The following is a 16,128-nucleotide window of genomic DNA, read 5'->3' as shown; positions in this document are numbered from 1 at the left end:
TTATTGACCCCAGTGCACACTTAGAGACAGAGTCAGGTGAGCACAGGTTCAAGCCCAGCTACAGGTACTCCTGGAGAGCGGAGAGCTAACATACAGCAGAGCTCTTCCAACTAAACCGGAACATTTCTCCATTTGAAGTCACAATAAGGAACAAAAACAGAAAATGCTGAGAAGAGAAGCAGACCTTCCTGCAGATATGGCATAACCGGCTGGGTATTCCAGCCTTTTCTGTTTTTTTTAATACTATTTTAAGTCTCATTGATTTCCACAATAAGAAATACTGAACTGACACCAATCCAGGATGTTTCTTGGAGCTGCAATGACAAACGTATTCAACTTGTCCTGTTCTAAGTCACACAACAAAATATAAAAACATAGAAAACCTACAACACAATAGAGGCCACACACAAAATGCTGGTGTAACACAGCAGGCCAGGCAGCATCTATAAGGAGAAACACTGTCGACGTTTCGGGCCGAGACAGTCCTGACGAAGGGTTTCGGCCCGAAACGTCGACAGTGCTTCTCCTTAGAGATGCTGCCTGGCCTGCTGTGTTCCACCAGCATTTTGTGTGTGTATTGTTTGAATTTCCAACATCTGCAGATTTCCTCGTGTTTGCTCACACAATACAGGCCCTTCAACCCACAAAGTTGTGCCGACCATGTCCCTACCTTAGAAATTACTAGGCTTACCTATAGCCCTCTATTTTTGTATGCTCCATGTACCTATCCAAAACTCTCTTAAAAGACCCTATCGTATCTGACTCCACCACCGTTGCTGGCAGCCCATTCCACGCACTCACCACTCTCTGAGTAAAAAACTTAGCTCTGACATCTCCTCTGTACCTACTCCCCAGCACCTCAAACCTATGTCCTCAGGTGGCAACAATTTCAGCCCTGGGAAAAATCCTCTGACTATCCACACGATCAATGCCTCTCATCATCTTATTCACCTCTATCAGGTCACCTCTCATCCTCTTTCGCTCCAAGGAGAAAAAGCCGAGTTCACTCAACTTATTCTCATAAGGCATTCTCCCCAATCCAGGCAACATCCTTGTAAATCTTCGCTGCACCCTTTCTATGGCTTCCACATCCTTCCTGTAGTGAGGTGACCAGAACTGAGCACAGTACTCCAAGTGAGGTCTGACAAGGGTCCTATATAGCTACAACATTACCTCTCAGCTCCTAAATTCAATTCCACGATTGATGAAGGCCAATACACTGTACGCCTTCTTAACCACAAAGTCAACCTGCATAGCTGCTTTGAGTGTCTTATGGACTCGGATCCCAAGATCCCTCTGATCCTCCACACTGCCAAGAGTCTTACCATTAATACTATATTCTGCCATCATATTTGACCTACCAAAATTAACCACTTCACACTTATCTGGGTTGAACTCCATCTGCCACTTCTCAGCCCAGTTTTGCATCCTATCAATGTCCCGCTGTAACCTCTGACAGCCCTCCACACTATCCACAACACCTCCAACTTTTGTGTCATCAGCAAATTTACTAACCCATCCCTCCACTTCCTCAACCACGTCATTTATAAAATTCACGAAGAGTACAGGTCCCAGAACAGATCCCTGAGGCACCCTACTAGTGACCGACCTCCATGCAGAATATGACCTATCTAAAACCACTCTGCCTTCTGTGGGCAAGGCAGTTCTGGATCCACAAAGCAATGTCCCCTTGGATCCCATGCCTCCTTACTTTCTCAATGTCTTGCATGGGGTACCTTATCAAATGCCTTGCTGAAATCCATATACACTACATCTACTGCTCTTCCTTCATCAATGTGTTTAGTCACATCCTCAAAAAATTCAATCAGGCTCGTAAGGCATGACCTCCCCTTGACAAAGCCATGCTGACTATTCCTAATCATATTATACCTCTCCAAATGTTCATAAATCCTGCCTCTCAGGATCTTCTCTATCAACTTACCAACCACTGAGGTAAGACTCACTGGTCTATAATTTCCTGGGCTATCTCTACTCCCTTTCTTGAATAAAGGAACAACATCCACAGCCCTCCAATTCTCCAGAACCTCTCCCGTCCCCATTGATGATGCAAAGATCATTGCCAGAGGCTCACCAATCTCCTCCCTCACCTCCCACAGTAGACTGGGGTACATCTTATCCGGTCCAAGCGACTTATCCAACTTGATACTTTCCAAAAGCTCCAGCACATTCTCTTTCTTAATATCTACATGCTCAAGCTTTTCAGTCTGCTTCAAGTCATCACTACAATCACCAAGATCCTTTTCCATAGTGAATACTGAAGTATTCATTCAGTACCTCTGCTATTTCCTCCAGTTCCATACACACTTTCCCACTGTCACACTTGATAGCTCCTATTCTTTCACATCTTATCCTCTTGCTCTTCACATACTTGTAGAATGCCTTGGGGTTTTCCTTAATCCTGCCCGTCAAGGCCTTCTCATGGAACGTACCTGTGCAGACTTCACACAAATATCCCCTGATTATTTGCCACATTTCTTCTGTACTTTTCCCTAAGAACATCTGTTTCCGATTTAAGCTTCCAATTTCCTGCCTGATAGCCTCATAATTCCCCTTACTCCAATTAAACTCTTTTCTAACTTGTCTGTTCCTATCTCTCTCCAATGCTATTGTAAAGGAGATAGAATTATGATCACCATCTCCAAATATGCTCTCCCACTGAGAGATCTGACACTGACCAGGTTCATTTCCCAATACCAAATCAAGTACAGCCTCTCCTCTTGTAGGCTTATCTACATATTGTGTTAAGAAACCTTCCTGAACACACCTAACAAACTCCACCTCATCTAAACCCCTTGCTCAAGGGAGATGCCAATTGGTATTTGGGAAATAAAAATCTCCCATCACGACAACTCTGTAATTATTACACCTTTCCAGGATCTGTTTCCCTATCTGCTCCTCGATATCCCTGTTACTGTTGGGTGGCCTATAAAAAACAGCCAGTAAAGTCTTTGACCCCCTTCCTGTTCCTAACCTCCACCCAGAGACTCCATAGACAATTCTTCCATGGCGTCCACCTTTTCTGCAGCCGTGACACTATCTCTAATCAACAGTGCCACACCCCCACCTCTTTTGCCTCCCTCCCTGTCCTTTCTGAAACATCTAAAACCCAGCACTTGAAGTAACCATTCCTGTCCCTGAGCCATCCAAGTCTCTGTAATGGCCACCACATCATATCTCCAAGTATTGAAGCACGCTCTAAGCTCATCAGCTTTGTTCACAACACTCTTTATGTTAAAATAGACACATCTCAAACCTTTGGCCTGAGTGCGTCCCTTCTCTATCACCTACCTATCCTCCCTCTTGCACTGTCCACAAGCTTTCTCTATTTGTGACCCAACCTCCTCTTCCCCAGTCTCTTCAGTTCGGTTCCCACCCCCCAACAATTCTAGTTTAAACTCTCCCCAGTAGCCTTAGCAAACCTCCCCGCCAGGATATTGGTCCCCCTGGGATTCAAGTTCAACTCTTCCTTTTTATACAGGTCACACCCGCCCCAAAAGAGGTCCCAATGATCCAGACATCTAAATCCCTGCTCCCTCCAATCCCTCAGCCACGCATTTATCCTCCACTTCATTCTATTCCTATTCTCACATTAGAGAACAGTAAGAATTGGATTATCTGACACTTGTAAGCTGAGGAGTAGAGTTAAAAGGTGAGGCGAGGTGAGAGAAAAACAGAAGATGATAGGAGAAACCTGGAGGAGGAGGGATGAAATAAAGAGCTGGGAAGTTGGTTGGAGAAGGGGGAGTCTGATAGGAGGGAACAGAAGGCCATGGAAGAAAGAAAAGGAGGAGCACCAGAGGGAGGTGATGAGTGGGCAAGGAGATAAGGTGTGAGAGAGATAAGGGGATGGGGGTGGGGGGACATTACCAGAGGATCGAGAAGTCGATCCTCATGCCATCAGGTTGGCAGCTGCCCAGACAGAATACAAGGTGGTGTTGCTCCAACCTAACTGTGGTCTCATCATGACCAATATACAGGAGGCCACTTTACTTCCAACTTCCACCTTGCCCTCTATTTACCTGGTCCATTTCTGACACACCCTCCCCTTTCTCGATCTGTCTCTGTCTCTGGAGACAGCTTATCTACTAATATCGATTACAAACCTACGGACTCTCACAGCTACCTGGACTATACCTCCTCCCATCCTGTTACTTGTAAAAACACCATCCACTTCTAATAGTTAACTCTATTATACACTTTACAAATTTTCACACATTTTTTAAAGAAAACTTTTTTAAGAACACTTCATTAACTGGATGCGTATATCAAGCAATTTAAAATTATATAAACCTTGAAAATGTCAACTTTAGACAAGAAGTACCGCAAGACTGAGCTACTTAAGGTTAAACAGCAACTGGAGATGAGAGGATTGGAGAATAAAGCACTAGCAGAAAAGAGGGAGGGGCATGGCGAGGAGCAAAAAGCAATGAACTCTGTTCTATTTGAGTAGAATCAGTAATTCAGGCATGATATTTTTGTGTCTTTTCATAACATGATCATGTGTAAAATAAACAAAATATTCTTACCCTGCAATGATTCCTAAATTGTTGTTCCTGATCTTTTAGACTTTCATTCATTGTAACTAACTCTCTCAGCTTTTCCAGTATCCTATACCAAACAGGGTGTTGGTATTAAAATTGATGCAGAAATAAAAACTCACATTAAATACACAGGTCAGCAAAAGTCATAACAGTCTTCTCAATTGAAATAACAATTATGAATCTTACAATCCCAACAAACTACTATTGTACATACAATAAGGACACATTGACACCAGTACATTTTGGTCCAGTTAAGTGGCTGCCCCAATTAGACAGAGTTTCATGGAAATAATTTAGTAGGTATATAAAAAAAGGTATAAAGTTTAGCTGATACCAGGATATGTATTTAAATAAAATACATAACAATTGTCAATTCCTTCAAATTCTTCATAGTTCCTAACTTTTTAAACTAGCAAAATAATTTCATTTTCACTCCCAGCCATTTCTGGCATCTCCAAGCCTGAAAGCTTGAAACAGCAGTGAGCAAAAGCAGTTCTGAATTGTCTTGCTGCTTATTTCTCATCAACTATCAGTGACAAAAATCACTACTTTTTGAACACAAATGCACGCAACTGATTCTGTTTAAGAACTGCTCACTCTAAGCACTATGTAGTGTCTAAAGATCACACAAGTGTACGTGACTGACGCTACTTAGAAACTATGCAGCAACAATCTGTTGCAGTTAGATAGCATAATGTCCCAAATCAACAAAGGAAACCCAGGCTATTTTCTCAATTAGTTTTGTTCTTTAAGCTACTGCCCCAATTAACTGATGGCCCAATTGACCAAAATCCACTGTACTTAAATAAAAATCATTTTAAGAAAATATAATCAGATATTGCTGTATAAGACTGGAAATATAAAATATTCTTTATATGAGAATTGTTAGAACCATAGAACATTACAGTACAGAAACAGGCCTTTTGGCCCTTCTTGGCTGTGCCAAACTATTTTTCTGCCTAGTCCCACTGACCTGCACCTGGACCATATCCCTCCATATTCCTCTCATCAATGTACCTGTCCAAGTTTTTTTTAAATGTTAAAAGTGAGCCCGCATTTACCACTTCATCTGGCAGATCATTCCACACTCCCACCACTCTGTGTGAAGAAGTTCCCCCCCCCCATGTTCCCTTTAAACTTTTCCCCCTTCACCCTTAACCCATGTCCTCTGTTTTTATTCTCCCCTAGCCTCAGTGGAAAAAGCCTGCTTGCATTCACTCTATCTATACCCATCATAATTTTATATGCCTCAATCAAGTCTCCCCTCATTCTTCTATGCTCCAGGGAATAAAGTCCTAACCTATTCAACCTTTCTCTGTAACTCAGTTTCTCAAGTCCCGGCAACATCCTTGTAAACCTTCTCTGCACTCTTTCAACCTTATTAACATCCTTCCTGTAATTTGGTGACCAATAATTGATCTATAATTTTTGCTATTTTAGCATACTTTATCCCACCCAGATCACTGGCAATGATATTTTTGGAATATGCAGTGTATTTATCATTATCTTCAATGGAAGGTAAACATATTACACTAAACAGGACACAATCAGATATACAGTGCAGTATTGGACTCCATACAACTGTGTTCTGGAACGTTAAAAAGATATTTTAGGATGGATTCGTAAAGAAGCCAAAGCAGAGTTGGAAAGTGAATTTCTAATAAAATACAGATTGGAGAATAAAATAAACTTAAATAAAGTTCAAAGTTGAAAGTAAAATTATCAAAATACGTAAGTGTTATCATATACTACTTTGAGATTCATTTCCTTGCAGGCATTTACAGGAAAGTACAGAAATACAATAGAAACTACAAAAAAAATGCATAATAACTGGCATCCAGTGTGTAAAAAAATTACTGAGATATGAGTTGCAAAGAGTTGTAAGTTATATGACGGAACAGTTCAGACAGAGAGAATATTTCTCAAATGGAATTGAGATTGCTCTGTGAGGAAGAACATTATCATCAAGGTGTTTTTAACTTAACCTGTCAAATATAGGATAGGAATAAAAATTAAGGATCAAACATGACACTAGTAGGGATTAATTTTTTTACTGATAAATTACTGCACAAAGAAAGGGAAGGAGCATTACAATTTTTAAAAATGATGTATCTGTCTGAAAACGATAATGTTCAAGAGCAAGATTTATATTCATGAGAAGCACAACAACATTTAAGTAACAACTAATACAAGATCTAATGAAAGGTCATCAACCTGAAATGTTTAGACCTTCTCCCACCATAGATACAGGTTAACCTCCCAATTCTTCATAGCATCTTTCCACACAAATACTTTAGTATTACTTTACATTGCAATGCAGTATGCTAACTGGCAAACTTCTTTCTTTGAAGATTAAATTACTGCAAACAGATTACACAAAGGGGATTAATGCTCAGTGCTATTAGCACTCTATACTGTATCACAGTCCTCCAGGGTTTGAGTAGCTCCTCAAAACTTAATTCTTAATAGTTAAGGATCTCTTATCAAACTGATCAGCTCTAAGATTTGAATTTGATTCCAGATGCCGCCTACAATTCTATTTCCATGCCCGACACATTCTGATGCCTGTATGAATTACATTTCTGAAGTTATTAGATCTGGAAAGCTTTACTAAATGCTTTCTTTGCCATTCCACTTGTTTGCAAAGGAAAAAGTCAGCTAACCTATTCAAAACTTGGAATCTCATGTAATTACCTACATTTCTTCTACCTCTGAATTTTATTTGACAATTTATTCCGTTATTCCCATATTATCACCCAAAGTCTAGAACATTTTCCATTTATTCTAACTATTGTACCAGTAGATGAACTACAAGATCTCAAATATGGGATTTCTACAAACATGCTCATTGATTAATTGTAAAATTCAGAAGACTAAATTAAATTCTAAATGCAAACACATTATACCTGGAATCAGCTTTTGATTCAACAGCTTCAAGATTCAATAACTCTTTATCCAGCTTTCCCCCATAATTCATAAGCTACAAATACAAGAAACACAAGACTGTATTAAAAGCAAAATACCCTGAATACTGGATATGGAAAACATGAAAAATATAAACAGACACATGCAGGAAATCAGACTTCACACATGAAGTAGTGTGTAAAGTTACTTAAATATTTCCCCTCTCCCTCCCCCCTTTCTAATCTCAGTCCACAATAGAGATCCATATCAGAATCGTATTTATCATCACTCACATATGACATGAAGTTGTTTTTTTTAAATGGCAGCAGTATAGTGCAACACATAAAATTACCGCAGTACTGTGCAGAAGTCTTTGGCACCCTAGCTATACATATGCACCTAAGACTATTGCACTGTTCTGTACCTTTTTTTAAATTGAGAGCAATTTGACAAAGTTCCAGATACTTTGTCTACATAAATGTAAACTACCATCTTACCTCCACCAGTTTTTTCTTCTCCTCCTCACACGTAGCTTGGATCTCACGATATTTAACTTGCAGCTAATAAAAAGATGGACAGATTGCATATTAATACAGTTGAACTCCATTCAGTCACTTCTTGTGCTATTTATGAAACTTAAGTCTTATAGTTCCATTGTAATGTCAGTAGAAATTTACACTTACTGTGCATGTGACCTATCCATGAAATCACTGAGCTCTGCAAAAGGGCCCACTTCTAAGCTAGCTTAATTAATATAGAAGTCAATAGCGCATTCCAGGCCCTTTGGCCCACAACGTTGTGCCAACCATGTAACCTACTCTAGAAACTGCCTAGAATTACCCTTCCGCATAGACCTCTGATTTTCTTAGCTCCACGTACCTATCTAGAGTCTCTTGAAAGACCCTATTGTATCCACCTCTACCACTGTCACTGGCAGTGCATTCCACGCACCCACGACTCTCTGAGTAGAAAACTTAGCTCTGACGTCCCTTCTGTACCTACTTCCAAGTACCTTAAAACTATGCCCCCTCATGTTAGCCATTTAAGCCCTGGGAAAAAGTCTCTGGCTATCCACACTATCAATGCCTCTCATCATCCTATACATCTCTAGCAGGTCACCTCTCATCCACCATTGCTCCAAGGAGAAAAGGCCAAGTTCACTCAACCTATTCTCATAAGGCACGCTCTCCATTCCAGGCAAGGTCCTTGTAAATCTCCTCTGCACTCTTTCTATAGTCCCCACATCCTTCCTGTAGTGAGGTGACCAGCACTCCAAGTGGGGTTTGACTAAGGTCTTATATAACTGTAATATTACTTCACAGCTCTTAAACACAGTCCCATTGTTGATGAATGCCACACACCATACACCTTCTTAACAACTCTATCAACCTGCACAGCAGCTTTGAGTGTCCTATGCACAGAGTCCCTAAGATCTCTCTGGATCTTCCACACTGTCAAGAGTCTTACCATTAATAATATATTCTGCCTTCAAATTTGACATACCAAAATGAACCACTTCACACTTATCTGGGTTGCATTACATCTGCCACTTCGCAGACCAGTTCTGCATCCTATCAATATCCCGCTGTAACTCTCCAGACTATCCACAACACCCCCAACCTTTGTGTCTTCAGTAAACTTACTAAACCATCCTTCTACTTCTTCATCCAGGTCTTTTATAAATATTACTAAGGGGAGGGGTCCACAGAAAAGATTGCTGTAGAGCACCTCTGGTCACCAACCTCAGTGCAGAATACGAACCATCTACAACCACCCTTTGCCTTCTATGAGCAAGTCAATTCTGGATGCACAAAACAAGGTCTCCTTGGATCCATTGCCTCCTTACTTTCTGAATGAGCCTTGCATGGGGAACCTTATCAAATGCCTTACTGATGTTTAAATGCCTTATCAAATGCTTCTGTCATCTCATCTTGTCTCTAACAACACCAAATCCATTATGCCTCTGTCACCTTCCAATTGAACAATTCATAAGTTGTGCTGGTTTCCCAAGGTTCAACCTTCTTTGAAAATGTAATTCAATTAAAAGAGTTCCTTGAATATTTTATAGTTTGAAAATATGTCAACAACGTAATTAACAACTTCTAAAGCGAGTGTATCCATTTATCTATAAAATGCAATTCTCTTCCCTGGTCTTACATTACTCAGGTCATGCTTTCTGTAGCTCTGAAAAATCACTGTTCTCCTATTCTAAGCTCTGTTTTCTACAGTAGTGGAAACGTAATTTACAATCTCAAAATAGTTACATAGCCAAATTCATTCTTAATTCTGTTCACATCTGATTCTGTCTATGGCCAGTTTGGGTGATTTTAACATATTTAAAGGAATATTAAAGTATAATTCACAAATTTCACTTTATCATGCTAATGAAAATCAATTCAAAGAGTTTTGATTTCCAAAGTGGTATTCATTTGAGTTAGGATATATTCGACAGCGTTTTTTGAAAATAAAAACTAAACCTTCAATCTAATTGACTACAGTTTAAACACATCTCATTATTGTTCTACTTGAACTACTCTGGTCAAACAGCATTTGCAGAATAGAACACAGTTTGTTCCATAGAACACATAATTGATGTCAACCACATCCGCAGAGATCTACGACATTTAGAAATTCAACATACTGGAAATAAAATTAACATAGTCATTCAAAAATAGTTATCACATTAGCTTTCATTAAAATCAGTTTTGTTATAAAGAGAGGAAAAAGTACCCTTTCCAAACCGTAGAAATCTTTCAGTTATTTACCTCTTCCAACTGCTTTGATTTTTGCAAGACTTGTTTATTCAGAGATGCAACTTGTCTTCGATACTGTTGAGTAGCTCCAAGCCGCTCGGGACGATCTTCAGCTGAAAGCTCTGATTGCTGCAATTGTAAAAAAATACACATAAAAAAACAGATCACTGAACTGCAATGGAAAACAAGAGACTGCAGATGCTGTTATCCAAAGCACAATACAAAAAGCTGGATGAACTCAGTAAATCAGGCAGCATCTACGGAAGAAAATCAACAGTTAATATTCTGAGTTAAGACCCTTCATCTGGACTTGCTAACCACCAGAATAACTAAATGGACACACCAGGGAGGTGTCAACTGAGCAGGCAAAAAAAAAACCTTTACTTCTTGTGCTCAAAACTTTGCAGTGAAACTTGAAATCAAAACGTTGATAAAAAGTCAGCAACACTGATGATACTGGCAGATTTTCAGTATCTATAGTCTCCTGTATCCCCTCTGATAGAGTGGAATATGTGCTCATAAATGAGTAAGGGTTGCCATCATCTCTCAAGTCAGACGGTGAAGTTAACAGGCAAAATACATCTTTGCCCTAAGAAGGAGAAAACCTCCACTTTGCAGAGGATAAACACAACAAAATCTGCCAATGTTGGGAATTCAAAGCAACACAAACAAAATACTGGAAGAACTCAGCAGGTAAGGCAGCATCCATGGAAATGAACACAGAGTCAATGTTTTGGTCTGCAACCCTTCTTGGGACTTTGTAGAGGACCTTTGCTTAGTTCTACGACATGACATTGGCTGGAAAATAGATGGAAATTAAATTCACTAGAAGAATTCAATATTAACTTTGAATATAGTTTGGACCCAACGAGGAGCTGGGACTACTGAACTATTATTCAGCGCCCTAAACAGTCCTTCCAGGCGAGGCAACATTTCACCTGTGAGTCTGTTGGGGTCATATACTGTGTTCAGTGATCCTGGTGTGGCCTCCTGTAATCAGTGAGACCCGATTTAGGTTGAAAGACCGCTTTGCCAAGCACCTAGGCTCTGACTGCCAGAAAAAGCAAGATATCCAGTGGTAACCCATTTTAATTCCACTTCTCATTCCCATTCCGATATGTTCATCTATGGTTCCTGCAGTGTCATGATGAGGCCACACTTAGGTTAGAGAAACAACACCTTAAATTCCATTTGGGTAGCCTCCAACCTGATGGCACGAACATCAATTTCTCCAACTTCTGTTAATGCTCCCACACCCCCTCCTTCACCACTTCCCATGCCCTTTTCCTTTCCTCACCTTATCTTCTTACCCACCCATCGCCTCTCTCTGGTGCTCCTCCCCCCCCCCCCCTTTTCTTTCATCTATGGCCTTCTGTCTCTTTCACCAATCAGCTTTCCAGCTCTTTACTTCATCCCTCCCCCTCCGGGTTTCACCTATCACCTGGTTGTTCTCTCTCCCTTCCTCTCACCATTTCCATCTACTCCCTAGCTTTTTACTCCCGTCCTGCTGAAGGGTTTCAACCCAAAACATCGACGGTACTCTTCTCCTAGATGCTGCCTGGCCTGCTGAGTTCCTCCAGCATTTTGTGTGTGCTGTTTGAACATAGTTGTTCACTACAATGTCCAGGGACAACAACACTGATATGGCAGGTGATGGACAAACAAGAAAAAAATCTGCAGGTGCTGGAAATCAAAGCAACACACACAAAATGCTGGAGGAACTCAGCAGGCCAGGCAGCATGTATGAAAAAGAGTAAACAGTCGATGATTCAGGGCAAGACCCTTCATCATTCCGATGGCGCAATCAGTGGCAGGAACAGGCCACAGTGACAATGCTTCTCGCAGGTCAGCAACACTTGTTTAAAAGTACAGAAGGGATAAGCGGTGCAGCCATTATTGGGAGTAGGCAAGTGGTGAGAGTAGGATTGTCAGGCTTTGGTTCGAAAGAGGCGTTGGCTCCTGGTAAGCTTCCATTAAGGTTTCTTTATTTTTCTCTTACTGTACCAAATGCAGTAAATAGCTGTTGTGTGTTCTTCATGTCGGATGTTAAAGCCCTGGGAAACCCAACGTCTCCCAGGAAACTACATCTGCGTGAAATTCATCCAGCTACAACTCATTGAAGACTGTGTTAGGATCTGGAGCAGCAGCTGGATGACCTTTAACTTGTACGGGAGAGTAAGGAGATCACTGATAAGAGTTACAGGGAAGTAGTCACCCCTAAGCTGCAGGGGACGAGTAGCCAGGTGACTGTCAGAAGAAATAGAAATGTGAATAGGTAGTTAGCGCAGAGCACCCCTGTGGCCAATCCCCTCAACAATAAGTATACTGCTTTGGATATTTGCGTGGGGGATGGCCTTCCAGGGGAAAGCAATAGAGAGCAGGTTACTGGCACTGAGCATAGGTCCATGATGCAGAAGGGAAAGAGGGAGAAGAGGGGAGCGGTAGTGATAGGGACTCAATAGTCAGGAGATTCTGTGGATGTGAACAGGAAAGGCGAATGGTATGCTGCCTCCCAGGTGCCAGGGTCAGGAACTTCTTGGATCATGTCCACAACATTTTGGGGAGGGAGGAAGAGTAGCCAGATGTCTTGGTACATATTGGTACCAATGACATTGGAAGTAAAAGCAAAGGGAAAAAAAACATTGTTTTAAAGATTGAAAAATTTGGTGACAAAAAAACTCCTACTAAAGCAAAGCAAAGTGAGAAAACAAAACCCATTAGGTGTTCAACCCCGGAGCCATTGTAAATGTTACCTGCTTCAATGTACTCTTGTTAATTTTGGATAATAATAATAATAAAAAGATTTGGAAAAAAAGTAAAAACAAAGAGGTCCGGAAAAGAGATTTTTGGAGAGCTAGGTAGAAAGCTGAGAAGCAGGTAGTAATTTTTTGGATTGTTGCCTGTGCCACATGGCACTGAGGGTAGAAACAGGGTGATGTGGCTACAGGCTAAGAAGAGATAAGAGATCAGAATTAGAAGGTGGGGGAGGGGTGAAAGTAGTACAAGGCAGCAAGCAAAAGCAGGAGATTTGGAGGGGTGAAGTGAAGAGCTGGCCAGTCGATTGGTTACAGAGATAAAGGGCTGGAAATGGGGGAATTTGATAGAAGACAAAGGCCATGGAAGAAAGGGAAGGGGAGGTGCAGCAGAGGGAGGTGATGGGCAGATGAGATAATGTGAGAGGGAAATGGGTAATGGTGAAGAACAGGGGCAATTACCAGAAGTTTGGGAAATCGATGTTCATGCCATCACATTGCAGGCTACCCATGCGGAATACAAGGTGTTGCTCCTCCAACCTGAGTGTGGCCTAATCATGACAGTAGAGGAGGCCATGGACTGACATGACAGAATGGGAAGCAAAATTGAAATAGGTGGCCTCCAGGAGATCCCGCTTTTTCTGGCAGATGCTCGAAGCTGTCTCTGTCGGGTCTCAGCGATACACAGGAAGACACAATGGAAGCACTGGGTACAGATTCACAAGTGATTGGATCAACTCTGCTTATATTCACTAGAAATTAGAAGAGCAAGAAGATCTCCCATAGAACACTTACATAACTCTAATAGGACAGAAGAGATGCAGAAAGTGTTCTCGAGAATCCAGGAATATGAGTAAGGAATACAACATTCAAGACTGAGTTAAGCCAAAATAACCATCTAAGAGTAGTGAACTTGTGGATACATTGCCACTGAAAGAGGGTGAAGCCAAATCATACAATATACATCATCCTGAGGACCACAGAGATTGAGAAACCTGGAGACAAAAAGGATCTAGAGATCATGGAAAGTTGAAATGGGGTACTGAAGGTTTAAAGGGTCAAGCAAACCAGAATTTAAAGACAAAATGCTCTCCACACCATCCTTCCCCACAGTTCTGTAACCCTCACTGAAAATCAATGAGAATCCAACATTAAAGAACTCACAGAATATAGCAATCAAAGTAATGACCAAGCTATTCAACAATTCTGATATTTGTAGTAGGAAGTTCTGTCCAGGTGATCTAAACGAGAACACAACCTCATTTTATGAGAAATGTATTGGAAATAAAGATAAACCGATGTGATAAAGAACCTTACCTTCTCAGCATATTCTGATGCAATCTGCTTAATTTCCTCTGATTGTAAACCTACTATATGACCCACTGAACTTGCAGTCAGCTTTCCCTAGATCAAAAATATGAAATGTTAGGCAAAGCATAGGCTTAATATTTTGTTGCTAGGAAATATTTCAATAAGTTCAAAATTTAGAATTACATAGTTATCTTTGTGTTTGGCATCACCATCAGTTGATGCTTTGCGATCATAAAAGATTAAAAATCTCAAAATGATTTCACTTGGCTGCATTTAATCATGCAAGTAAACTTTATGATTAACAGTGCATTGTCAAGATGAACAGAAGTGCAAGCTATTTCTAACTTTAAAAGAATCATATCATTCTAAAGGAAAAATATCTTGAGGGGTAAAGCAGGTGCTTAGCCATGCTGTCAAATATTATGGGCTGGCAGATTCTCACATTTAACACTCATTATTAATAGCATAGCTTCACAGTCAACTGCTAGTCAACTACTACTTTTGAAGTGTTGGGAAGAGAGAAAAGGTTAGGTATAGTATAAACAACATGGGTCAAATTTATCCTTGAGAGCTGCATGCAGCAACACAATTCCTACCACGTTAATGCTATGGCAGCAATAATCTGAAGAAACCTAATTTGATATAAAAGACAATTAAATCCAGGAATATCTGACAAATACTTCAGAATGGAAATCAATAATATAATGCTATAATATATAAATACAATTACAAAGAACTGAGCAATAACATGTACTTATAAAGCACTCTGAACATTGACAAATACTGCTTGGAATTTCAAAGGTGTAAGAAAAATGGTTGCTGCCAGATGAACTGTAACAAAGTAAAAAATTCAACCATCCCAGCAACCCTAATCCAATCAAGGGACAATTTACAATGACCCAGTATGTCTTTGGACTGCAGGAGGAAACCAGCAGATAGGGTTGCAAGGGAACAAGGAAACTGCAAGCAATAAAGAGGAACAAGAGGCAGAAGATGCTTGAATCTGAAGCAAAAACATAGGACTTGCTCCCACTCGGAATTGTTGATGTACATAGCATAAATGTTTTTTTTATATAAACTTAATGCCCATTACTCCGCTGGCATTAAGGGCAGCAATGAAGATCCTCCACCACTGTCTGTCCTTGGCCATATTCTATATTGTGCCCCAAGTGTGGTTCAGGGTCCTCGTTTCTGCCTCTACGGTATGGTGTCAAGTTGTCTTTGGTCTCCTGCGTTTCCTCCGGTCTTCAGAGTCCAATAGACTGCTTGGTCTTGGTGGTACGCGGGGCTTATTTCATCATGTCAGTAGCTTCCTCTTGGTTTTCACTACTGTCTGTCATGCAAGTCCAGGTGAAGACTCAGAAATACCATCGCACACAGATATAGAAGGTTTCTTCATTGTTGTTTCCAACCCTGAAGCTGGAGGACCAATGGACCACTTTTAGTCTGGCCTCTACTCTCTGGACTGTTTGGCATGGGTGGCTCGTCCAAAAGTCAAAGCATAAAGCCCTGACTCCAGCCTGCATAGCTCTCCGGGTCATTGAAACACGCAAACTTCCAAACCGTACGACAAGGGAGCAGTCCTCGTGGAGGACAAATGTATTTAAGTAAAGATTAAGTCCATAAGAGAGAATGGAATTTAATGCTGAGGAGGAGAAAAAAAATAGATTTTTGATACATAATTTGCATCTGTGGTAGACACCTTAAACAAATTATAGGTTTAATGGTTGTAATACTGGGCTAATAATCCAAAGAACAGTTCCAATGCTTGGAAACTGAGGTACTAAACTCCTACAAGCAACTAAACTAAGAGTAATTTACACAAGTCAAAGCCTTGAGAATAGA

The 16,128-nt window shown here is 40.7% G+C and overlaps 1 protein-coding gene across 4 annotated transcripts in view; it reads right to left on the bottom strand.

Annotated features, from left to right (window-relative positions):
* Nucleotides 1-16,128, bottom strand: part of ccdc93 (CCC complex scaffolding subunit CCDC93) — a 72,017-nt gene that overhangs the window by 19,060 nt on the left and 36,829 nt on the right. For 2 of the 4 annotated variants that reach the window (XM_073047577.1, XM_073047578.1), the window contains 6 exons: nucleotides 14,880-14,915; nucleotides 14,290-14,376; nucleotides 10,232-10,348; nucleotides 7,964-8,026; nucleotides 7,469-7,542; nucleotides 4,548-4,629 (listed from right to left, as the gene is read on the bottom strand). In XM_073047577.1, the coding sequence (XP_072903678.1) occupies nucleotides 4,548-4,629; nucleotides 7,469-7,542; nucleotides 7,964-8,026; nucleotides 10,232-10,348; nucleotides 14,290-14,376; nucleotides 14,880-14,915 (459 nt within the window). The remainder of the gene's footprint in view (nucleotides 1-4,547; nucleotides 4,630-7,468; nucleotides 7,543-7,963; nucleotides 8,027-10,231; nucleotides 10,349-14,289; nucleotides 14,377-14,879; nucleotides 14,916-16,128) is intronic. The other 2 variants (XM_073047579.1, XM_073047580.1) reach the window with 1 other exon arrangement.

This window comes from Hemitrygon akajei, chromosome 5 (genome assembly GCF_048418815.1).
Source record: "Hemitrygon akajei chromosome 5, sHemAka1.3, whole genome shotgun sequence".
In the NCBI taxonomy this organism is placed as follows: Eukaryota; Metazoa; Chordata; class Chondrichthyes; order Myliobatiformes; family Dasyatidae; genus Hemitrygon; species Hemitrygon akajei.
This window is presented reverse-complemented; position numbering and strand designations above follow the sequence as displayed.